Raw genomic sequence first — 24,892 nt, 5'->3', positions numbered from 1 at the left:
GGGACCAGAGCTCCAAGGGCTCCTCAGAGCCCTCCGTCCTCCCAGGGCTGTGTGCAACTTTCTGGCCTCACACACGGCTCATGCCACATCTAAGCCTTCCTGTGATCTCTGGCTCCTGGTTGGAAGCAGGAGCCGCCGGGGTGCCTGGTGTCTTTGGGGGACCTTCAGAGTATGGCACATTCAGTTCCCCTCTCGGGGGAGAAGGCAGGAAGGGAAGGGGTTTCACAGCAGCTGCAGGGTCAGGCTCAGGGCCCCTCGGCAGGAGGACTCTGCAGAGCCCTTTCAAGAAGTTGGAGGCCGGTGGTCTGTCTGCCCCTTGGCCTGGCTCTGTCCTCACCCAGGGGGACAGTCTGGGCCTTCCCAGAGCAGCCCCTCCACTCCACTGTTAGGGTGGCTGTGTCCTGAACTCAGCTTCATCTCCTCACCTGGCCTCCCACCCCAGCAGTCTGCGTGCAGAGACCTGTGGGGCTGGAGACTCCCGCTTCATCAGAGCCACTCCCCTGACGGCCTGCCCTCTAACCAGGCCTCAGCTAAGCCCACGGGCCCACTTCTTCCTTTGAGGAGGGCTGCGTTACTTTCCCATCACTGATGAGGAAACGGAGCCACAGAGTGTGTCAGCAGCCAGCCCATGGTCAGACAGCTGGGGGGTGAGGAGCTGGCACCGGAACCCAGGTGTGTCCCCTCCTGGACCCCTGTCTCTGGCTACATCTCCATCCTTGAAGCCCATGCTGAGCCAGTGCTGCAGGGGACTTGAGCCACCAGTGGAGACGCCTGTCACCTGCCCCTCAGGACTTCAGTGGAGGCCACCCAGGCTGGTGCAGACTGCGCTGCAAATGACTGAGGATGGATGGCCTCCTGTCTCCCCTGCCCAGACCCTTTCCAGAACTCAGACCCTCGGGCTTCCTCCCTCACAGAACCTGGCCTCACCCTGAATGCCCGATAACTAGGCACCAAGGAGCAATCCAGACCTACCCTGGTTCTGCCCAGCCTCCCCCATGCCAGGAAGACCTGAACCTCATCTAAAGGCCCAGAAACTGCCAGCAGAGGAGAGGAGTGAGCCCCAGGGCCCGGGAGCTCTTACTTGATCTCCGTCTGGCCACCTGCCTTCCGTGCGATCTGCACCAGCTCCTTCCCGTACCGCTCCTCTGCCTGGGCCCTGCAAAAAAAAAGGGCATTTGAAAGATCATCAGTGACTTGCCACCTCTGGGGGAGGCCCAGGTTTGAGGGAACACAGGAGAGTTTTTTAAAGCAGGGTGTGTTCTGACAGAGTTTGGCTGGGATGGGGGCCTCGTCCACTGTCCCAGGAGCTGAGCGGAAGGCACCTGCCTCCTGCCTGCGCTCCCCATGGCCTGCCCAGCAGCTCACCTCTGCCTCAGTAGCTCCTCCATGTCTTTGCACATCTTCCTGCCATCCAGAAGCCGCTGCAGCAGCACCTCGTAGCCCGTGTGGGCTGTGAAGTCCCTGCACTGTGACACAGGACAGAAGGACACATGAGGGCCACAACCAGGCGACACTGAGCACAGCCCTGTGGGGACCCTCCCACCATCTCTGGGAACAGCCTTCCTCCTGCCTCCATCTCCCCTGCTCAGGGCAAGCTCTTGGGACTCCAGACCTGGCTTTACACAGGCACACAGGAGGTCCCCTCACATCTGCAGAGGTGACAGGTACATAAGTGAGCCCCACCCAGCTGACAGGGCCGGGGGTGCCGGGCCTGGCATCTGGAGAGCTCACAGGACAGGACACACATCAGCATGAGATAGCAGATGGGAAGGGCCACCCTTAAGTCCCCCTGATGACAGCCAGCCCTGAAATTCACTCACTCACGGTGCCACCCTTCCAATATCCCTATCTCAGCTAAGTGGGGAAACCGAGGTGTAGGAGGGTGACATGAGATCGTATCCAGAGTGGCCCAGCTGGAAAGTGGCTGGCCTGGCCTTGAACCCCAGGCTGTCTGGCTGGGGTCCCTGCCCTTCACCTCAGCACTGTGCAGTCTCCATGACCATCACAGCAATTGCGGTTTCTTGGGCATCAGCCATGTGCCAGATGCTGCGCTGGGCTCTCTGTGGGCTCAGGAAACCCCCCCTCACGCAGATCCAGGGAGGTGGGCATGGAGGGTGACTTCAGTCAAGGTCAGAGCATGCGCAAGCACACCCTACATTCACCTCTGGACTGGGGTGGGGTGGGGAGCCTCAGAGAACTCTCCAGGGACAGCTACCCTCTGCTGCCTGGCACTTGCCCTGCTTGCCCTGGCTGTTGTTCCTGGCCAACCCAATTCTCCTTTCTCACTGTGCAGTGGATTCCAGGTGTGTGTCTGAGCTGCTGGTGTGGGAAGCTGGGTGTGAGAAGTTGGGGGAGGGAGGTAGTCTTTAAGGACTATGAAGGAACAGAGGTCTCCCAGGACATTCCCAGGCCTGGGGAGTGGGTCCCAGGGCCAGGCTCCCCACCACAACCCCCCGAGCTCTCCCAGGCACTGCACGCAGGCTTACTCCAGGGGAGCTTGAGAGGTGCTGGGGAGACAGGATTTTTGTCACCAACTGCACCAAGGCAGGCCTGACATTCCGCACCTAGTCTGTCTTCCTTTCTATCCCTGAGGACCCCTAAAGCCTCAGAGACTGGAGGAAGAAGTCCCAGCTCCCCTGACCACACACATTACAGTCTCCAAGGTCACGCACACTCCAGGGTCGCACACACATGACTCAGGTAAAGCCTGGTACTCCTTCCCCTGACCCATGTCTCCCCTCAAATGCCACCTTAGGGGTGTGAGGGGAACAGGGATGGAGTCGAAATCCAGGAGAGCTCTCTGCAGGAAGAGGCATTTGAGTCAGGTGCTGGAAGGAGAAGGTATTCTCCAAGGTCTAAGAAGAGTCTGAAGTAGGGGTAGCAATGGCATAAATTGCCCCAACAGTGCCCCCCCTCCCCACCAACTCCAGCCCACCCTTAGCAGGTGGACTCTCCTGGCCTGTAGGACACTTAGGACCCCAAGCTCCTACCCCCTCCATAAGCATCCCTAGAAATTCCTGAGGAGGGCCTGGTCCAGGCTCAGCTGTCCACAGAGCAACAAGCAGCGTGTCTAGCCTGGAAGGCCAGAAGCTGTCCCCCCAGCCTCAGAGGCAGGCGCCCACCCCCATGTCCAGGTTGGCATCACTGGGTTAGCTTGGACCAGGCTTCCATTTCTGTGGTTTTGGTGGGCAGCTGCTTGCAGCCAGCAGCCCTCCCCTTCCCACCCCTCAGCCTCTGCCCTCACTCCAGACCCTCAGGTCAGAGCTCCTGGCGGCTGGGAAGAAAAACAAATCTGGGGCCTCAGCCTCCTGCCCCTGCCCGGAGGGACACCAGCATTCATGTCAGAATGCCACAGACCCCCCCGCCCTGAGAACTGGGAACCACCTTGTGCGGCTTCCCTCACTCCTCAGGAAACTGAGGCCAGAGAAGGAAATGGCTTGCTTGAGGCTGCAGAGTCAGGACAAGAATCCGGACTCTCAGGGGACCTGTCATTCTTTCCTGATACCTCTGGAGAGGCCACCTGGAGCCCAGCCCCACACCCAGCCCTGACGCCAAGGGAACCCTTCTTCTGTCCTTATGGAGGCCCCCAGAGTGGAAAGAGAAGCAAACCGAACCTACGCTGGCCATTCGGGAGGAGTCAGAAAGCAGCGAGAGGCCCTGCAGGCTGTGACCGCCGTGCTCAAGTCCCCAGAGGCTGCAGGCTCCAGGATCTCGCCCAGTCCCCCGCTCAGAGCTTTGGGCTGCTGGCAGGGGCTGTGGCCGAGTGAGCTACTGTCACAAGGACTGTGCTGTTCCGAGGAAGTGCCTGACTCTCCAGGGGCTGCTCACGATGGCTCCCAGCCCTGCACCCCTTCCCCCAGCCCACGCCCTCCTCCTTCACCCCCACCCCTGCCACCTCCTCGAGGGCATGGGTCTGACTCAGTGCTCTGAGCTGGGACAGTCAGGCTCAGGATGTGTTTAGGAAATGAATGAACCAATCATCCTGTAACTTAATCAGTCGTGTGGGTCTGCCACCCAAGACCCAGGATCAGTATCACCCCCAGGGGACCTACCCTAGTTGTCCCCCACTCCTCTTACCTCCATCTCCCCTCATCCTGTCCAACCTCTGTCATCTGAATGCTGCCTGTGGCCCTGCCCTTTGTGAAATCTCTATTTATCAAGTCTACCTGGCACACACTGCACCAAGGGTATCATAGCGTTATCTTCCTGACCACAACACAGATCTCGGGAGGCAAAGATGGGGACAGGAGGCCCAAACAGGGAAAGAGACTGCCCAAAGCCACTCAATGGATAAAGGGCAGAGTTTGGGATCTGAATGCAGGTCAACCTGTCCCCAAAGCCATATACCTACATCAGCCATTTAGTAGACAGCCCAGGAACCATTTTCTATTTTGGAACATCCAAACATGATTTGAAAAAATAACTCTTGAAAATGATTACTCAAATTATCTCCACCTCAAAGCAAAGCTGTATTTTGGGCTATAATTCAGTTACTGTGGATTCACAGAGGCTAGCCTGGGGCCCAGGCTGGGTCAGAGGAGTGTGGCTCTGGGGAACCCATGAACAGCCAGTGGTCACGGCCCAGCCATGTGGCACCCAGGATAACCCGTCCTGGATTAGGGGTGCCAGGTGGGGAGCGGGCACAGTCTCTTCCTCTGGGAGGCTCACTTGAGCCAGATGTGGGACCCAGCCCTCGCCGTCCATGGTGTGTGGCCGTCGGCCTCAGGCGGCATCCCAGAACTCCAGGAGGAGGCTCTTGGGAGGAAACATATTCCTGCCTCTGCCTTGAGGCAGTGTGGCCAAGGCCTGGGTGCCCTGTTCTGTCAGGGACAGCCTACTGGCTTCATTCTCTGGTGGGTGTTGGTGTGAGCCACGGCCCAGGCCTGTGAGCTGGCCAGGGCCCTCCACACCCCCACGGGTTGAGTGGAGAAGCACCCTCTGTAACTACCGCCACTTCCCCCTTTTCATGCCCATAACACTCTTGGTGGCTGCAGGGGCGAGACCACAGACACCAGGGCCTGAAGCAAGCCACTTTACTTCTCAGGACCTGGTTTCCTCATTGGGAAAGTGGGGGCAGGAGGCTAACCCCTTTTCGGGCCCTGACAGCCCGCCCCTCTAGGGCACAGTCCTGTTAGTGTAGGCCACAGGTCAGAGAGGGTACTCGGGCCTGTTTGAGAGGCTGGGAAGGGTCTGACTGACTAGATGTGGGTTCACACCTCCCGTGACCCTGGCCCTTCTCAGCCTGTTTCCTTCCCTGTGAAAATGGGCCTAATAGTTCTCACCGCCTAGAGGTGACCTGAGAAGCAAGTGAAATCGTGCGCATAGGTGAGAACAGTGGACTCAAGATCAGGGCTCACCACAAGGCAGATACTGGGCTAGGGGTGATGACTACCATTTTATGGATGAGGAAAAGGTAACCCAGAGAGGTTACCCAATCTGCCCAGGGACCTGCCGGGTGCAGCTGGGATATAACCCAGATATCCCAAGCCATGATCTTGGCTGTTAACTTCCCGTTACTTTGCCTCTCTGCAAAGCCCCACACTCAGGGCCTGTCACCCAGGGGCAGTTCAGCAAGCAGCAGCTCCCCGAGCCCTCCCCGCCTGCCTGCCACCTCCCCCACCAGAAACACCTTCCCTCAGCTGGGGCCAGGCTGGAAGAAATGAGTCACCTCGTCACCTCCCCTCTCGCCCTACACACCTTCCTCCACCAGAGGTTCCGTTTAAAGGGGAGCAGAGCCTTTTTCAAACGCTCCCTTGCCTGGCACTCCAGAATACAGCATCTATCAGAGGACAGCTAAGCCTCCAACCTTGGAGGGGGACGCCTGGGTTTTGGTCCGAGTTCCTATCTGCTATGTCCAAGAACTGGCACCAAAATCTTCCCTGGGAACCAAGTGGGGGCCGTGGAAGGTAGCCAGGAAGAGCTGCCTGGTAATTCTGTCCATGAGAACAGCCTGACAGGGAGAGAGGAGCCCCTAGGAGAAGCTGAGTGGAGCAGACTATTGGGTGCAACGGGAGAGGTTGGAAGTGGAAGGCTGTAGGGAACGGAGTGGTCAGGGACTCCAGTGGGGCAGGGTCACCAAAAAACCTGCCCAGGTGCCAGGGAGAGAAAGGGCTGACCTGTGTGCATTCACTGTCACCAGTTACAACAGTACCAGGGCAATGAGATGTTTCTCCCCTTTACAGTCACGGCCTGTGCCCCACCACCCCCCCATGGAGACCCCAGAGGCAGCTGGCAGTGCAATGTGGGTACCCCATGGCAAGGGAGGAAACTGACCCTGTTCTCTTTTCCCCATCAGAGGCTTCCAGTGAAAGTCGGGGAACTGGGGAGCTTTAAATTGAATGAGAGTGAAATTGTGATACTAGGTTGGACTGGATTGGGTTACACCTGAAGATGACTGGGAAAGCTCCAGCATGGGCCACAGGTGGGGAAGCAAGACGTAGCAGCAGCTTTGGAAGGTAGCTGCATGGAGCTGCATGGTGCTGGGGTGCTCTCCTCCCTCACACCAGCAGTGACATCTGCAGCCAGTGTGGCTGACACTGTGGGTTTGCTAGCACCTAGTTTCCTGTTGCTTGTCTTCTGTGGACTGAAAACCTGAGGTAGGAAGGGCTGAGCTCCATGGAGGCAGCGGGGGGGTCTTTCAGGTTCCCCACTGGATCCCGGCACCTGGTGCCTACACACAGCTCTGCTCACAGACATGCTGAGTGATGGGCTGGAGAAGCGCCTCAGTGAGGCCCTCAAGAGGACAAGGCCTTATGACAGCTGCTTCCTGAGGTGCCCCATGGAGGGGACCAGATCATTTGCTTGCAGATTCAATGACCCATTACCCAGCACCTTTAAAGAAGCCAGTCACAGTGGTCCCCTCTACTTCTTACAACAGTCCTCTGAGACAGGAATTATCATCCCCATTGTATAGATAGGGAAACAGAGGCACAGGGATGCTAAGTCAATGGGTAGCAACCAGGCTCCTTCCACTGCCCTACAGTCAGTACCCCACAATGGGACTCCTCTCCACCATTACTGGTTGGCAAAGTGAGGCAGGCAAAGGACCAAACACTCAGGTACAACTTGATGGATGGATGGATGGATGAATGGATGGATGGAAGGATGGATGGATGGGTGGGTGGATGGATGGGTGGATGGGTAGATGGGTGGGTAGATGGATGGATGGATGGATGGGTGGATGGGTAGATGGGTGGGTGGATGGATGGGTAGATGGGTGGGTGGATGGATGGGTGGATGGGTAGATGGGTGGGTAGATGGATGGATGGATGGATGGGTGGATGGGTAGATGGGTGGGTGGATGGATGGGTAGATGGGTGGGTGGGTGGATGGATGGATGGGTGGATAGGTGGGTGGATGGGTGGGTGGATGGGTGGACTGGTGGACAGGTGGACAAATGGAGGGATGGGTGAGTGGGTGGATGCATGGATGGGTAGATGGGTGGGTGGATGGGTGGACGAGTGGATGGGTAGGTAGATGGATGAGTGGGTGGATGGATGGATGGACAGATGGGTGGATGGATGGATGGATGGACAGGTGGATGGGTGAATGGGTGGGTGGGTGGGTGGATGGATGGATGGATGGATGGATCGATGGCCAGAGCCCTCAGTAAACAAGGCGGTTGCTTACCCAGAGTATTTGGGAGGAGGTGATAGGGAGGGAAGGGAGAGTTCCAAGACAAAGCTGTGAGGGAATGGCCTAGGAAAAGTCTCACCTGGAGATCTCTGTGGGGCCATCAGGAGCAGAGGGAGCACTAGTGGCTGGCATTTCCCAGCCCAATCCAGGACTCATGGGGGCAGAGACAGGGAGGCCAACTCCAGGACAGTGCAAGGAAAGGCTTCCCAGGAGCCTGAATGGCTGTAGGTATGGAAAGAGGGTGGGGGGCTTTGACAGGTGAGGAGCGCCCATCACTACAGTCTGTAAGCAGGTCTGGTTCCACAGAGAGGACTCAAGCCTCAGATGGCCTGTTAAACTAGGGACTTGGTGTCTAGGGGTCCCCTGACTCAAGTACTGCTGCGATCCATGTATAAGCAAATAAATACGGGATGAGGATGACTTACAGCTGTCTGAGATGGCCCAGGGTAAGTGTTGAAGAGAGAGGGCCAAGAAGGCAAAGACAGACTTTTAGTTTTTAGAGAACAAATGTGCATTAATGTTGTCAGATGAGCGACTCTTTGTTCACCTGGGCTGACAGGACCTTGAGATTAGAAATGAGTTTCCAGAGTGCCACAGTTCTCCTCCGAGTCCCAGTCTGATGGCCTCTGCCGGGCCTTACAGGGCCCCTCACTTGAGCAGCCCAGCTGGCCGAGTCCCAGAGATGCCTGGGCTGGGCTCCACTGTGCTGGGAGGCCCACAGGCCCGTGGCTGACAGGGACCCCATCAGAGCCCTGTGAGCTTCCATGGACTCCCAGGGGTCCCACTGAAGGGACAACACAGGCACTGGACAAGGACACACTGCGCATGAGTGTGGTACCTGCCCTCAGCAATAGTGACCACGAGGCAGCTACTGTCTGTCATGAAGATGAGGAAGGTGAAGACAAGAGAGGTGACTCTCTCTAATGTTGTGGGGCGTCTGGCTTTTGACCAAGGTCTGTCTGGCTTGAAAGCTTTGTTCTTTTAAATAGGCCTTCTCAATGATGAGGCAGGAAAGCACCCCACTGCCTGAGTTCCCCTGCCTGCTTCCCCTCCTTCACTCTCATGGGGCCAGCCCAATCCCCACTTCTTTCTCCTGTGTCATGAAACCAAAACATGCAGAAAAGAGAGAGAGGGCTGGACGTGGTGGCTCACACCTGAAATCCCAGCACTTTGGGAGGCTGAGAGGGGTGGATCACTTGAGCTCAGGAGTTTGAGACCAGCCTGGCCAACATGGTGAAACCCTGTCTCTACTAAAAATACAAAATTAGCTGGGCGTAGTGGCGGGCACATGTAATCCCCGCTACTCGGAGGCTGAGGCAGGAGAATCACTTGAACCTGGGAGGCAGAGGCTGCAGTGAGCCGAGATTGAGCCATTGCACTCCAGCCTGGGTGACAGAGTAAGACCCTGTCTCAAAAGAAAAAGAAATAGAAAAGAGAAGAAAAGTGACAGAGGAGGCAAGGAGCAAACACAAGGCGGCCAGAGGTAGATGGAGACACGCCCCTCAGGCTCAGCTGCCTGAAAGTCCAGTGCTAGTGCTGTTCCTGTGCAACCTGCTTCAAGGCAGCAGAGACAGGTGCAGGGAGATGGAGCAGGTGTCTGTAAGGTGGCCTGAGGCCAGACTGAGGAGAGCCAAGTCACACACAGCAAAGGGCAGGACCTTCCCAGGAGGTCATAGGAACCAGGACCAGGTTCCGGGTTCAGGGGAAGGGATTGAGTGTGCGGTGCCTGGTGGGGCTCTCACGCATGATCCCCTCCAGTCCTCAGGGAACCCCGTCAAGTTAGTACTGTGCTGTTACTGTTCCATCTTACAGGCAGACAAGGAAGTGAGGATAACAGTGACTTGTCCAGGTCACACAGCTCTGTACCGCCCCTGCCAAGCTGATTTGGCAGTTGGAGGCTCACTAGGATCCAGCAATGGGCGAGGAAGGAGGCCGACAGTGAGGGCAAGTGAGGAAGGGAGGCCATGGGCCCTTGGGGGTGACTGATGCAGGCGAGGATGGAGCTGAGCCACCCCAGACCCCAAGCCCTGGAGGGGGCACTGACCCTGTAGCCATCCAGGAGGGGTCCAGGCGTCTTCACAGGAAGAGCAGGGCTCCTTGCCAAATGGACTCTTGCCTGTGAGTGACCAGCCAGGGGCACCAGTGGTCCAGGCACTGTCATTGCACATCCCCGTCCCCAGGCATCGCCCTCCCACACCACCTACGCCTGCCAGGGATGTCCCAGGGGAGGACAGGCCCACAGAGAGTCCAGGCAGTGGGGCATGACAGGGCTCAGGCACTGGGTTCTGGTTCTGGCCAGTTCCACACAGTCTGCATGAGTCACAAACCTCCTGAGCCCAGATTCCTCCTCTGTGAGATCAGGATGAGAGCATCACCCACTTCCAGGGGCTCTGAGGACTGAATGGACAACACCTGCAGGAGCCTCATGCAGGGCATTTGACGCTCACCGGGCTCCTGGAAGGGCAGCCGAGGGGATTCATGCATGTTAACTGAGAGGAGCCCAGGGAAGGGGCGTTTACAAGGAGAACTGGGTTTGATCCTAGCTGGGACACTTCTCTAGACTAGTGGCTCCCACTCTCTGGCCTCAATTTTTTCATCTGTAAATTGGGGAGAATACATGGACTCCTAGGCCCTTATAGGGCTGATATGAGGTGCCTGCTTTGGGGCTGTGATTTGCTGTAGGTGTGAGGGCTGGCAGGCTCCGCTGGGCTTGGGACTTGCTCAAGAGACAGAGATGGGCCCCTAGAGCTTCAGGGGAGCTCCACTCCTATGCCCGTGCCCTTCCCTGAAGGCAGGGACCCCTGCAGCCTCTGGAGGCCCTTTGGCTCTCTCTGCCATCCCCAGCAGGTTCAGGGCCTCGGAACTGAGCCTGAGGCCTTCCGCGCCTGAGGGGCTAGTTGGACTCCACAACCTGCAGGGGATGGCACGTGGGGCTCCTTATCCTTGCTTGGCCATTAACCTGCATGTCTCCACTCTCAATCCTCTAACCACCAAAGTTAGTTTACTACTACAATATTTACAAACAAGGAACCAAGGCTCAGAGAGTTGAGGGGCTCCCCAGGGCCACCCATGAGTGTAGTAGGATCGAAGCGGGCCACTGGGCTCCAAGGTCAGAGTGAGAGACAAAGATGGCGCCTGCCAAGTAAAGGCTTCTATGTTGGAGTCTGGGAAATCGCCCTGCTCTGCCCAACACAGCCAGTGTACATGTTACACACAGCCACATGGTGGAGAAACACGACTGTAAGTAGAGTCAGATGCTCCCCCTACCCCAGGCCTGGGGGCTGTGTGAGGAGCCTGGTGCTCTCTGGGACCACTCACTATTTAACGTTTTACTCTCAGCCTACACAGAGGTAGGACTCAGATCAAGAATGCCGGGCGCAGTAGCTCACACCTGTAATCCCAGCACTTTGGAAAGCCGAGGCGGGTGGATTACCTGAGGTCAGGAGTGCGAGACAAGCCTGGTCAACATGATGAAACCCCATCTCTACTAAAAATACAAAAATTAGCCGGGTGTGGTGGCGGGCACCTGTAATCCCAGCTACTCGGGAGGCTGAGGCAGGATAATTGCTTGAGCCCAGGAGACGGAGGTTGCAGTGAGCTGACACGGTGCCACTGCACTCCAGCCTGGTCAACAGAGTGGGACTCTGTCTCAAAAAACAAACAAAACAAAAAGACTGCCAGACCCTGAGTGCAAGCTCCTTCCCTTGAGGACTAGGAGTTATCTGAGGACGGGGATGAAATTTCTGCAGCTTCAGAGCGGCTCCTGCTCTGACCCTAGACCTAGGCTCAGCTGCTGGTCTTCCCTTGGTCCTGGCACCAGCCACACCTGTTTCTTTGGTTTCAGGGTCAGTGAGAATCCTCACAGATATCCCCAAACACCCCACCCACACCCTGTGCTTCCCTGTGCTGTGCAGACCTCACACCTGGCTGCGTTTAGTATTCACTGCAGCTCCAGGGACACTGATCCAGACTTCTGTGCTGATCTCCCGCCCTCCACCCCCAGCTCTGCTTGCCTGAACCATCCTCAGCTGTTCTGGGTCTTCCTACCACCTGTAGTCTGGGGTCCTGATGCCTAGGAGAGTGGGCTCAGAGCTGGTCCAGGTCAATGGGCAATTGTTCAGGAGGTGACCAAGAAGGGAATCCCTTCTGCTTCAGTGACTGCAGTCCTCAAAGTGTTCTATTGCCAGTCGGGCACGGTGGCTCACACTTGTAATCCCAGCACTTTGGGAGGCCTAGACGGGCAGATCACGAGGTCAGGAGATCGAGACCATCCTGGCTAACGCAGTGAAACCCCGTCTCTACTAAAAATACAAAAAAATTAGCTGGGCATGGTGGTGGGTGCCTGTAGTCCCAGCTACTCGGGAGGCTGAGGCAGGAGAATGGCGTGAACCCAGGAGGCGGAGCTTGCAGTGAGCTGAGATTGTGCCACTGCACTCCAGCTTGGGCAGCAGAGCGAGAGTCCATCTCAAAAAAAAAAAAAAGTGTTCTATTGCCCAGGCTGGAGTGCAGTGGCATGATTACAGCTCACTGCAGCCTCGACCTCCTGGGCTCAAGTGATCCTCCCACCTCAACCCCCCAGGTAGCTGGGACCACAGGTGTGCACCACCACGCCCCAGCTAATTTTTGTATTTTTTGTAGAGATTGGGTTTTGCCATGCTTCCTAGGCTAGTCTTGAACTCCTGGGCTCGAGCAATCCACCTGCCTCGGCTTTCCAGAGTGCTGGAATTACAGGCATGAGCCACTGCACAGGGCCAGAAATCTGATTTTTAAGTCTGATTTTTATCCAGGCAAGCTGAGGCCGGGGCAGACATTAATTCCTTGCAGGATCTTCTCTTGATCCACTGAGGAAGTTGCTGACCCAGCCTCCAGGCCTTCCCTCCAGAGCCTCCTTGAAGAAGAGTGAGAGCAGGTGGGGCCTCAAGGAAGCCGAGATGTCATAGATGGACCTTCTTGGGGAGCTGGAAGGCAGAGCAATCGCAGGGAGGAGCCCACAACCCAGGGGCCCTCTAAAGCAAGTGTCTCCCTACACGTGCCCAGGGTGGGAGTATGATGAGGAGTTTGTCACGGACTCGTGGCCAGTCCAGGCTGGGCAAACTCAGGAGGGTCCAGGCCTCAGTCTCCTCACCTATAAAATGGGAACAACAAAAGCAGCTCTACTCGGGCCCCCAAAGAGCCAAAACAATCTTGAAAAAGAAGAATAAGTTTGGAGGACTCACACTTCTTGATTTCAAAGCTTACTACAAAGCTACAGTAATTGAAGTAGTGCGGTAGTGTCATAAGGACAGACATATAACCAATAGAATGGAAATAGTGAGCTCAGAAATAAGCCCTAACATATATGGTCAATTGATTTTTGACAAGGGTGCCAAGACCATTCTATGAGAAAAGGACAGACTTCAACAAATGGCGCTGGGAAAACTGGATATCCACATGCAAAAGAATTAAGCTGGACCCTTACTTTATACCATATGCAAAAATTAACTCAAGATGAAGTGAACACCTGGATGTAAGACCTAAAGCTACAAAATTTTAAAGGGAAAACTTCATGATATTTAATTTGGCAATTATTTCTCTGATATGATATTAAAATCATAGGCAACAAAACAAAGAATAGACACATTGAATTCATCAAAATGAAAAACTTTTGTATATCAAAAGAGTGAAAAGACACTCCAGAGTGGGAGAAAATATTTACAAATCATATATCTGATAAAGGATGAGTATCTAGAATATATAAAGAACTCCTACAACTCAACAATAAAAAGACAACCAATTCAAAAGTGGGCAAAGGTCTTAAATAGACTTTCTCCAAAGAAGGTACACAAATGGCCAATAAACACATGAAAAGATGCTCAACATCATTAATTATTAGAGAAATGCAAATCAAAACTACGATGAGATATTACTTCATGCCTCCTAAGGTGGCTATGATTTTAAAAAAACAGAAATTAACAAGAGTTCGCAAAGATATGGAGCAATTGGATCCCTTTTGCATTGCTGATGGGAATGTAAAACTGTTTGGCGGTTACTCAAAAAGTTAAACATAGGATTACCATATGATCCAGCAATTCCACTCCTAGGTATAATCTAAAAGAATTGAAAGCAGGGTTTCAAACAGGTACTTGTACACCAATGTTCATGGCAGCATTATTCACAGTAGCTCAAAGAAACAGCCCAGTGGTCATCAATGGATCAATGGATATACAAAATAAAGTATATACGTAGAATGGAATAGTATTTTGTCATAAAGAGGAAGAAAATTCTGACATATGCTATGACATGGATGAGCCTTGAAGACATTATGCTAACTGAAATAAGCCAGACACAAAAGGACAAATATTATCTGATTCTACTTACAGGAGATGCCTAGAATAGGCAAATCCATAGAGCTAGAAAGTAGAATCGAGGTAGAACAAGGTATGCTGTGAAGGGGTGGGGAGTTATTGTTTGATGGGTACAATTTCTGTTCAGGATGATGAAGCAGTTCAGGAAATAGTGAATGTTCTTAATGCCTCTGAATCATATACTTAAAAATTGTTAAAATGGTCAATTTTATGTTACATATAATTACCACCACCCCCAAAACTTCTAACCTCTGCTCACTCAGGTGAGTCAAATGAGGTCAGGAAAATGGTAAAAACCAGATGTATGCCTATTGTCGGCAATGGTAATTTTTGTTTTATTTTGTTTTGATATTGAGTGTTCGCTCTTGTTGCCCAAGCTGGAGTGCAGTGGCACAATCTTGGCTCACTGCAACCTCTGCCTCCCAGGTTCAAGCAATTCTCCTGCCTCTGCCTCTCAAGTAGCTGGGATTACAGGCATGCACCACCACACCTGGCTACCTTTTTTGTATTTTTAGTAGAGACAGGGTTTCACCATGTTGGCCAGGCTGGTCTTGAACTCCCAACCTCAGGTGATCTGCCTACCTTGGCCTCCCAAACTGCTGGGATTATAGGCATGAGCCACCATGCTTGGCCAGCAATGGTAATTAATTACCACAATTATCTATGTTGATGCCTCTCAAGCTAAAGTTCCACATGGAGGCACTGGGGAACTTTGAAAAATACTGATGTCCAGGTCCTACCCTCAGAAATCAGGGTGTAATTGACCTGGGGTGTGGCCTGGGCATTGGGATTTTTTAGAATGACAGTCCTACAATATCTGGCTCTCTGATTCTCTTTTCTTTGTTTTTTTTTTTGTTTGTTTGTTTGTTTTGAGACAGTCTTGCTCTGTTGCCCAGGCTGGAGTGCAGTGGTGCGATCATACAGTCACTACAGTTTCCAACTCCTGGGCTCAAGTGACCCTTCCACTCCAGCTTCCCAAGTAGCTGAGACTACAGGTGTGCACCACCAGGTACAGCTAATTTTTGTACTTTTTTTTTTTTTTTTAAGAAGTGGTTTCACCATGTTGCCCAGACTGGTCTTGAACTCCTGGGTTCAAGTGATCTTCCCACCTCAGCCTCCCAAAGTGCTGGGATTACAGGTGTGAGCCACCACGCCTGGCCGCTGTTCTATTTCTTACCTTATCTCCAACTACTCTCCACCTTGGTCACTCTCTCTAGCCACGCAGGCATGCTCTTGCCTCAGCCCATCACCCCCTGACTTCCTCCCCAGTGTGGCTGTTTCCCGTTCCTGTTTCCACAGCTGGGAAGCCCTGAGTTCCATCTGGCCACCACATCCCCACACTGGCTGCTGGTCTCCAGGGCTCCAGCTGGCACTTCCTGTTGCCCAATGGTGGGTGGCCTGTCAACACCAGTGGAAGGAGCTGTCGCTCTCCTGCCTGTTCCATCACCCATTGCTCAGTGTGCCAGGCCTCAGCAAACCACCACACCCTCCCATTAACTGCAAAGGGCTCTCTGACCCAGACCTGGGAAGGTGGCATCCAGGCCCAGCCCAGTCCGATCCATCTGTGTGGCATCCCCCAGGCCCACATTCCTTCCAAGAGGCTCAGTTTCCTCTCTGTAAAACAGGAATAAGAATACTGACCTCACAGGACTATTGTTGGAATTAAGTGAGATAACATAGATCATCTTGTTACTTGAAACCAAAGGAATGATTCTCTAATGGTGGAGTATAACATGCAATGGTGAACATGATTGGAGGAGGCATTCTGAAACAGCAAGATCTATGTATAAGGCTCACCCTATGGGTGCATATCCAATTATAAATCTGGGTCCCCTGGGAACTGTTCCTGGTCTGCTACTCCACTGTGGTGAGCAGGAGGTGGTCCCTTAGCACTGCCCTGAGCCGCCCCAACCTCAAAGCCCTTATCTTAAGTGATGACGACCCTGACATCCTGCAGATGAGGAAACTGAGGTTCAGAAAGTGAAAATGATTCTCCAAGGCCACCTAGCAAGTGTGGGTGAGGGTTGGGTGAGGCTTCAAAGAAGCCCGCTTCCTTCTTCTTCTTCTTTTTTTTTTTTTGAGACGGTGTTTCGTTCTTTTGCCCAGGCTGGAGTGCAATTGTGAAACCTCAGCTCACTGCAACCTCCACCTCCTGGGTTCAAGCGATTCTCCTGCCTCAGCCTCCTGAGTAGCTGGGATTACAGGCATGCGCCACCATGCCCCGCTAATTTTTTTGTATTTTTAGTAGAGACAGGGTTTCACCATGGTGGCCAGGCTGGTCTCGAACCCCTGACCTCAGGTGATCCACCCGCCTCGGCCTCCCAAGAAGCCCATTTCCTTCTAAGCCTGGAGGATGGGGCATGACTGAGTCTGTGAGGGAGGAACCTTCCAGAGCCAACCCAGAGGAGAGTCCTGGTGTGGGCAGCCCAGGGCCCAGGGCATCATGCTCTCTAGCTGGAAGCAGAGGCAGTCTTGGTTTCCACCCAAAGTTCCCTCCATCGTGTGGTTTGCAGCGTCAGCCAGGCTCTGGGTGAGGAGGAAGGGCATCCCGCTCACAGCCCGCAGCCTCTGTCCTCTTTTGCATGAGAGGAAACAGCCACCACCAGAGAGGGTGCAGAGAGGCAGAAGAAAGTATCTCTGCCACCACTTAGGGCAGAGACCTTTCACAATCCAGCTCGTGCCTTCCCTTCCTACCAGTCACCTTGCACAATGCTCTGGGCCAGAAAACTGTCTTCCAAACCCCCTTCCACACCTTTGCCCATGCCGTACCTCCCACCTTGAGTGCCGTTTGTCCTCCTGACATGTCTCAAATCCTCACCCACCCTTCAAAGCCCAAAGCAAGGCCCTCCTTCTCCATCCCAGGGGCTGCCCTAGTTCTGTGTAGATGTCAGGAGCAGCCAGGAAAAGCACGTGGGTTCCAGGGGACTGGAGCACAAAGTGGGTCATCAAGAAGCAGATCTTGTTTTTTATCAAGAATAAAATTGAATTCAGAACACCAAATCGACCCAGAACCCTGCAGCCAGCAAATCCTGGCAGTGACCATCTGCAGGCATCGCAAAAGCAAAGCAAGCATGACCACAAACCTCTGCAATCTTCTAACACCTGAGCAGCTGTCCACGTCCTGTGGAATGGGCACAGATGAACGAAGTTCTTGGTCCCCAGAGGCCCACGTACCACAAAATATGCACCGAGCATGCGGAAAAGGGCATGCTAGCAAACCACAAATTTGGCCTAGAAACACCAACTCATTCTTGAAAGCAGGAATTGCTTAGTTTTCTTTTTAAATATTTTCTTTTTAATGACAAAGGTACTCTGTATTGACTTGCAGAAAATTAGATGGAGGATGGAGAGAATCCTACTTCCAAATCCATAGACACCAGTGTTAACATGTAGGGAAGCATCCTTTCATCCTACACAAATTAAAGTAGAAGCAAGAACAAACTCTCTAGAATTCAGGGCAGAGGGCAATAGAGTTCGACAGACCTAGGTGGGAGTCCCTGCTCTACCCTGCACAGGTGACCCTCGTCTGGGCCTAGACCTGCCGTGCCTTAGGTCCCATCACAGAGTCAGGAAGACACTGATGATGCGTTTGGGGGCATGTGGACTGAATGGCAGCATGCCTGGCATGGAACAGGCACTCAGCAAATGGCAGCATTGCTGCTCCTCAGGGGATGACGTAAGTAGCTGGGATTCAGGGAAAAATTCTTCATGGGACTTGAAATAAATGTCCTCTTTTTCATTTTTAATTGTTTGATTTAATTTTTGAATAATTAATACATTCATATGGTTCAAAAATCAAACAGTATAAAAACATCAATCCTGAAAACGTTCACAGCCGCTCAGCCTCATCCCTCATCCATCTCCTTTCTCTCATTCTCCCAACAGGCAACCACTTTAATTAGCTCCCTGTGCATCCGTCCACAGATTTTTGTTGTTAATACTACAAGCCTGCGCCAGTATAAATGCTTATTTCCCCACTTTTCACAACGGGTTGCCGACCAGGTGCACTGCCAGGCTCTCTGCTTTTTACAGGGAACACCAGGTCTTAAAGAGCTTTCCCAATCAGGAAAGGGAGAGCCTCCGTCCTCACTGCTTCTGACAGATGCAGCCAGGCAGGTGCTGGGAAGGTACTTGGTGGCAGCAAAGGCAGGATGGCCAGGGCCTCTCTCTCCCACCTCCTGCACTGTCTGCAAGCTCTGAGTGCACCAGGGCCACTCCTCAGCCACTGGCCTCCTTGGCCCTCAAAGCCACAGCAGTTTGCTGGGCTGCAAGGCCTTCCACAAAGTCAGTGCAGGCTCTGGTTTCCAGCAGCGCCCCGTCCACAGGCCCTGATCCTTCCAGGCCATTCTGGGGTCCCTCCTTCCTGTGTGAAAAAGCTCCTGCCCAACCAGAGGACTATGGGGGATCCCAAAGTGACTGCTAGTGCCCATGGCTAGAGAACTGGCCCCACTCTTTCACCCAGAAATGCCTCCTTCCCTGGAAAATAGCCATAAGCCTCCTCTGCCCAAAGAAATAATCCCCAAGTGAAAAACCTTTATAGTCAAGGATCTACCCATGGTGTCACTGTCCAGAATAATAAATAATTGGCAGTAACCTAAATGTTCAGCAATGGAGGACTGGGCAAAAAAAATCACAGCATGGTCACCAAATTCACAAGCTAGAGAACTGTGCAGCCATGAACAGTGGTGTTGCTGAAAATGAGGAACCCATGTCCACACCCACAAGTGTTCCTGATGGAGTGACCTATGCTAAAAAAAGGGGAGGGTGGCAAAGTGTGAACAAACCTAGCGCTACTGAACCATACACCAAAAAAATGGTTAAGATGGTACATTTTATGTGTATTTCACTACAATTTAAAATAAAATTTAAAATACTAGAAAAAAAAGGAGGGAGGGCCGTGCATGGTGGCTCACGCCTGTAATCCCAGCACTCTGGAAGCCAAGGCAGGAGGATTGCTTGAGCCCAAGAGTTTGAGACCAGCCTGGGCAACACAGGGAGACCTCATCTCTGCAAAAATAAAAAATTTGTAAAAGAAAGGGAAAATACAAAATTATGTACACAATATGCTTGCACCTATGTAAGGCAATCTTATGCAAACACAGCATAATATTAGCAGTTGTGTGATGAGACTAAAGGTGCTTTTTCTTTTCCTATTTTTCTCCTTTTCCCCACTTTCCTTTTAGGATCTTATATTAGTTGATTTTGTTTCTTTAGAAAGTGTGTGTGTGTGTGTGTGTGTGTGTGTGTGTGTGTGTATATATATATATATATGTATATATATATATATATATATATATATATCTTTAAATGCCCAGGATGGAACAGGTGCCCAGCAAATGTCAGGCTCTCCTGATGCCCCTGGGCCATGGTAGACAGGTCTGGGGGTAGGGACAGGCAGCTTTATGACAGATCAGAGTAGGGCCCCTCAGTCCCCTTCTCTGTAGCCTCATAAATGGGCACCTCAGAGTCTCAGAACTGGGAAGGGAAAAGGCACCAGTGGCTGAGTGCCACATAGGGAAGGGGCAGACCAGCCCAGCTGGTCCCACTGTGTGAAGCTGGTGAGTCACTGCCCCACTCAGCAGCGGTGCTGTCACCTGTTAAATGGGCTTGGGGAGGCTCAGCTCCTCCCAGTGTGGCACAGGGGTTTCTAGATAGAGCCAGAGCCCAGCCTCAAAGGAGAGATACACCCACATGTCAAGGGGAAAGTTCAGGCCTATTGTCCCCATACCCCCTTGGTGGTTCCCACCCAAAGGGTGGGTGACAGTCACTGTAGTGCATGTGGCCCAGCCTCCCCAGGTCCTTACTTTTCCTTTTAACTACCCTAAAAGGAATAGGATGTGGATCTCAATAGAATCTGGTCCAGAACTAGATTTTCCCTCTTAAAACAATATCTAATGACATCTTTGCAAAGGCCATTGGATAGACATACAGGTTGCGGGGGATGGGGGACCTGGGAGAGGATGGCACAGTTGAGATACTGCTCCTCTCAGAGCACTCCTTGCCTGACCCAGTTATTCCTCCAGCCCCGGCACTGAACTGTGGCTTCCTTCAGGTCAAGACAGTTTCATTCATCTGATTAGATGTTGCAGGGTGAAGAAGCTCAGTGGTCCAGCATGGACCACCTAGTAGACAGCCCTACTCACCAAATATTTGCAGACTATAACAAAAGTGAAATGAAGTGCTGGGCGCGGCGGCTCACGCCTGTAATCCCAGCACTTTGGAAGGCTGAGGCGGGTGGATCATCTGAGGTCAGGAGTTCGAGACCAGCCAGGCCAACATGGTGAAATCTCATCTGTACTAAAAATACAAAAATTAGACAGATGTGGCGGCGCACGTCTGTAATCCCAGCTACTCGGGAGGCTGAGACAGGAGAATCACCTGACCCCAGGAGGCGGAGGTTGCAGTGAGCTGAGATTGTGCCACTGCCCTCCAGCCTGGGTGACAGAGTAAGATTCTTTCTCAAAAAAAAAAAGTGAACTGAAGTAAAAAATGGGTTCAGGAAGGGAGATGGACCATGGAGACATTCACTGTCCGTTCATTTATTCTATGAACACGTCCTCAGCCAGTACCCCACTTGTCAGCCCTGTGCAGAGGATACAGACAGATATTTCTTGCAATAATTTGGCCACCTGCTGGGAGTGGAGCCACGACAAACTGGGGGCAGGGGAAGGACCCTTCCTTCTCTGGGCTTCCCAGCGCCTTAGACTCAGTGCTAGGCCAGTGCCCTCTCCGCTCAGACAGCTGGTATTCTCAGATTCAACCTTGTCTCACTGACAGGTCCCACTCTGAGGTTCATTTACAAACTTCCTGCCAAGGTGTGATGCTCTTTATCATCTGTGTGTATCACAGAAATCACATTATCCCTTCCCTCCCTCTGTGGCTGGTCCGCCCTGCCTCACTCCTACAGCAGCGTGCATCTGAACACTCGGCTGCAGCTAAAATCAGGCTATAAATAAATACTGTGTGGCCACACTGACAAAATCGCAAAAACAGGCCGACTGAGGGACAGGACTGTGTCTGCTCCCATGCTGAGTGTCCCCACTACTTCTGTGCCACTACAGCTGCTTTTCAGACTGTTTCTGTCTCCTTCCTTGCAATCAGGCTGCTAGCTGCCTGTGAAACGTCCTTTCATAGTCCAGGTCCATCAGCATTTATCCATCGCCAACTGTATATCAGGTACTGTGCAGACTGCCACTAATTGCTACATCTATAGGCTAAAAGACCCCATGACCAAGCTCATTAAAATTGTGGGTGAAATTAGAGTTCATAGGACCTGAGTAAAAGCTAGGGGACATCTCCTAGGAGTGTAGTATATGAGCTTTAAGGAAAGCTCTTAGGGAAATCATCTTTGGCTCCTGAGAAACCACTTTTGCTTCCTCCCTTACTGTGAGCTAAAGCCAGAAACAGCAGGGCTGGCTCCCCTCCTCCGCCCCGTGTTCTGTATGGGTGAGGTTGCCCAATAACTGAGGGGCTGTGATATCAAACATGATCTTTCCAGTTTAGCCAAAGTAGGGTCCCTCCACTCTGTCAGCTCTGTCACCCAGGCTAGAGTACAGTGGCACAATCTCAGCTCACTGCAACCTCTGCCTCTTGGGTTCAAGCTGTTCTCCTGCCTCAGCCTCCCAAGTAGCTGGGATTACAGGAGCATGCCATCACGCCTGGCTGATTTTTGTAATTTTAGTAGAGACAGGGTTTCACCATGTTGGCCAGGCTGGTCTTGAACTCCTGACCTCAAGTGATCCATCCACCTTGGCCTCCCAGAGTGCTGGGATTACAGGCGTGAACCACTGCACCCCGCCTAAAAACCAGTCATTTCTAAACAGTGTGCTGGCAGGCTGAAGGGTTTAATGACAGTGCCTTGGGCTGGGGTGGGGGAAGGCCCAGACATGGGCCAAGCTGGCTGGGCTGTTCCTAATATAACACCTGTGGCCAGAGTAGTGTGCCTTTTCTGTTTTACAGATTTGTCTACAAATGAAGCTTCAGAATATTGTTCTAGCCACCTTGTCTGAACTTCTTACCCCTCTGGGAGATAAGAGGGGTTACCTCTTATCTTACCCCGAAGCCAAAAGATCCAGTGATATGTCAGATAGACAGAGGGATCCTGCAACAACACAAGTGCTGAAGCCAGACTGCCAGGGGTTTAATCCCAGCAGTGTGACCTTGCGCAAGTCTCTTAATATCTCCGTGCCTCAATTTCCTCATCTGAATAAGAGAGATAACAGTAGCATGTGTTTGAAGGATTGAATGAGTGAATATGCATACATCTTGAGAACAGCGCCTGGCACATCTTTCGTGCTCAGCAAATGTTAGTTGTTATGCACTGGGATGGGCTGAGCATCAGGAAGAGGTATTAGAATCCAGAGCCCTGGGGCAGGTGATGCCTACAGTGACCTTTCGGGGCATCGGCCCAGACTCAGTGTGAGAGGTTCCCACTGGCTACTTCTCTCCCCTTCCTGCTCTGGCCTTCTCTAGGGAAACTATATGCCCGCCCCAGGCTCAGGGAGCCAGACACAGAGGAGACAAGGCACTTGGAGGCCAGGAAGCCCAGAGGTGCGACGAGCACAGAGTGTGGGCAGGATGCCGCTCAGGAAGCTCCACAGGGGCTGGCTGCTTGCTTCTGCTGCTGCTGCCACACCCTGCTCCCTTATACGCCACCCCTACCTGTGCCCAGATCCTGCCATGGAGGCTGCTCCTTGCCCAGCTCTGCCCTAGGGAAGGCAGGCCCAGGGGCTCTAGGACTGGACAGAGGTCTCAGTGATAAAATAGTCAAGGGGTCCTGGCCTGCCCTGGGCTACAGAGTGGCCTGGGTTTCCAGGCCCTACCCCTTCCCCCAACTTTGCACACCAAGGCAGGGCAGCTAGGTGGTGACTCACATCCCCCATCCCCCAGGGCTCCAGCTGCCAGCCTGGGCCCTGAGCATCCTGGTGCCTGGTCCTCCGGATGGGCTGAGGCAGCTCTGCCTCCATTGGCTTCTCTGGGCTGGGCCCACCCTGTCTTTGTAGAGATGGGGAAACTGAGGCCCAGAAAGGCACAAGGTGCCCTCCCCACGTGGGGTCCTTTGCCTACTGTACAGTCAGAGCAGAGGAAGCAGAACACTCACACGCTGGCCACAGGCCCCAAGTGGAGCCGGCCGGAAGGGAAGGAAGGCCTGGCTCCATAGCTCTCATCCTCCTGGCTGCAGCCCCAGGAAAAGGCCCGGGGAGGGCAGGGCTGTTGGCTGGGGCTCAGCCGGCTGAGCCGCGGGCCAGAGCGTCCTCTTCGGGGTTGGAGGCAGCACCCCGGGACAGCCACATTCCCCAGCTCCAACCAGAGAGGTCTCAGTTTTTCCCCAGAGCCCTGGGCACAGCCAGAGCTGAGGGGCAGAGGGGTAGTTGAAGGACAGCTGGAAAAGTGCTGAGATGACCAGGGGTCCAAGCTGGGCTGCAGGCTCCGTGGCCCGGGCCAAGCCACTTTACCTCTACCACTGGCTGGGCGCCCTTATTTCATGGGGGAAATGACTTGATTTAAGCCCGTGTTGAATTTAAGAAAGTAAGCAAGCCATTGCCCACCTGGCTGCCTCCTTGAAGGACCCCTAAGGTCTGCAAGGGACAAGGGGCTGGGTGAGGGGAACAGAATTACCATTTGGAGTGAGGCAAGGTGCTGGGGGCTTTAGTGCCTTGGATCCCCTTGCTGATCCAATGCTTTAGTTGGTGTGTTGATTTCTATTTTATCACCATTATATAGATGGAGAGACTGAGGCTCGGAGACAGAAATGACTTGCCCAGCCTGTAACAGAGCCAAGACCTGAACTCAAGTTTGTCTGGTCTCTAAATCTGTGACCCCTCCTTTGCTGCCCCACACATCCTCCTCAAGCCCCCACCCATGTGTTACCCTCTTCTGAGGAGTTCCTGCTGCGGGGAGAGGTCTCCCAGAGGAGAAAACAGACGAGGCAGCAGAGAGGAGGACCCCCATTCACGGAGTCCACTTGCGTTCCAATCCAGAAGGGGTGGGGGCCTGGGCCACCTCCATGACAATTAAGACCAAGAATCAACCACTATTTTATGAGAAAGCTCCCCTCTCGGAGCCGCATCCCATCACCTGCATGGAGATTTCAGCCTAGCTCTGCCCGCTCCACTTGTTCAGTGCCCCCAACCATCCTCACTCACCCAAAAGGCATCTTTGAACTGCAGCTGGGGCATCATCCTCAGGCGTCTGCCGCGGCAAAGCTCGCTCTCCTGCCACAGGCTGGCCTGATGGAGGGCCAGGCGCCAGCAGCAGCGTCCCAGTCCTGGCAGGGCTGGCCCAGGCCCCCCTTCCCGGCCGGCGCCGTCTGCAACACTCAGAAGGCAGCCACGAGCCAGAGAGGAGCTTCTGAGGGGAGGAAAAAGCTCAACCTGTTTTGTTTGGGGCTAGAATCAGCAGCAAAATGAGGAAGGAGTGGAGCTCAGTGATGGGAGGGCGGGCCCTGGTGTCCAGCCCAGCCCCTCACCGACCCTGCGGTGATGGAGAACACAGTCTGGGACCCAGGGCAGGGAGCAGGGATGCCAGCCCTGGGTGGGAGGCAGTGGCCAGTGGAAGAGGCAGGCTGGAGCTCGGGCCGGGCCAGGCAGGCAGGCAGGCAGCCCGAGGCCTGCGCAGGAAGGTTTGTGCAACCTCCCCCGGGGCAGGCACAGGGCCCTCGCCCACAGGAAGTGGAGTTGCTGTGCTCCCCTGTGCAGCCCCGCCTGCCACCTGCCATCCTGCTCCTGCCTCTGCTTGCCCCCTCCCGAGGTGCGGGCTCACTTTATTCCAGAGGCCATATGCTAAGGGAGCTTGAGGCCCACTGACAGTGTGGCCAGGAGGGGCCCAGGAACCCCAGGTGTGTCACCCGCCAGCCAGTCCGGCACCCTTCCAGGCTGGGCCCAGAGATGCCAGACTCTCCACCCCGCACTAGC

General features: G+C 53.6%; 1 protein-coding gene across 4 annotated transcripts in view; it reads right to left on the bottom strand.

The window, feature by feature from the left end:
* PSTPIP1 (proline-serine-threonine phosphatase interacting protein 1) overlaps positions 1–24,633 on the bottom strand; it is a 42,416-nt gene extending 17,783 nt beyond the window's left edge. For 2 of the 4 annotated variants that reach the window (XM_024349307.3, XM_054667832.2), the window contains exons 1-3: positions 24,125–24,633; positions 1,366–1,466; positions 1,082–1,156 (exon numbers count right to left, since the gene is read on the bottom strand). In XM_024349307.3, the coding sequence (XP_024205075.2) occupies positions 1,082–1,156; positions 1,366–1,466; positions 24,125–24,160 (212 nt within the window). In that variant the 5' untranslated portion in view covers positions 24,161–24,633. Of the gene's footprint in view, positions 1–1,081; positions 1,157–1,365; positions 1,467–24,124 lie in introns of those variants that run through there. The other 2 variants (XM_024349308.3, XM_024349310.3) reach the window with 2 other exon arrangements.
* Positions 24,634–24,892: the final 259 nt, after the last annotated feature.

This window comes from Pan troglodytes, chromosome 16, assembly GCF_028858775.2.
Source record: "Pan troglodytes isolate AG18354 chromosome 16, NHGRI_mPanTro3-v2.0_pri, whole genome shotgun sequence".
In the NCBI taxonomy this organism is placed as follows: Eukaryota; Metazoa; Chordata; class Mammalia; order Primates; family Hominidae; genus Pan; species Pan troglodytes.
The sequence above is the reverse complement of the archived record's forward strand: the minus strand, read 5'-3'. Positions and strand labels throughout refer to the sequence as shown.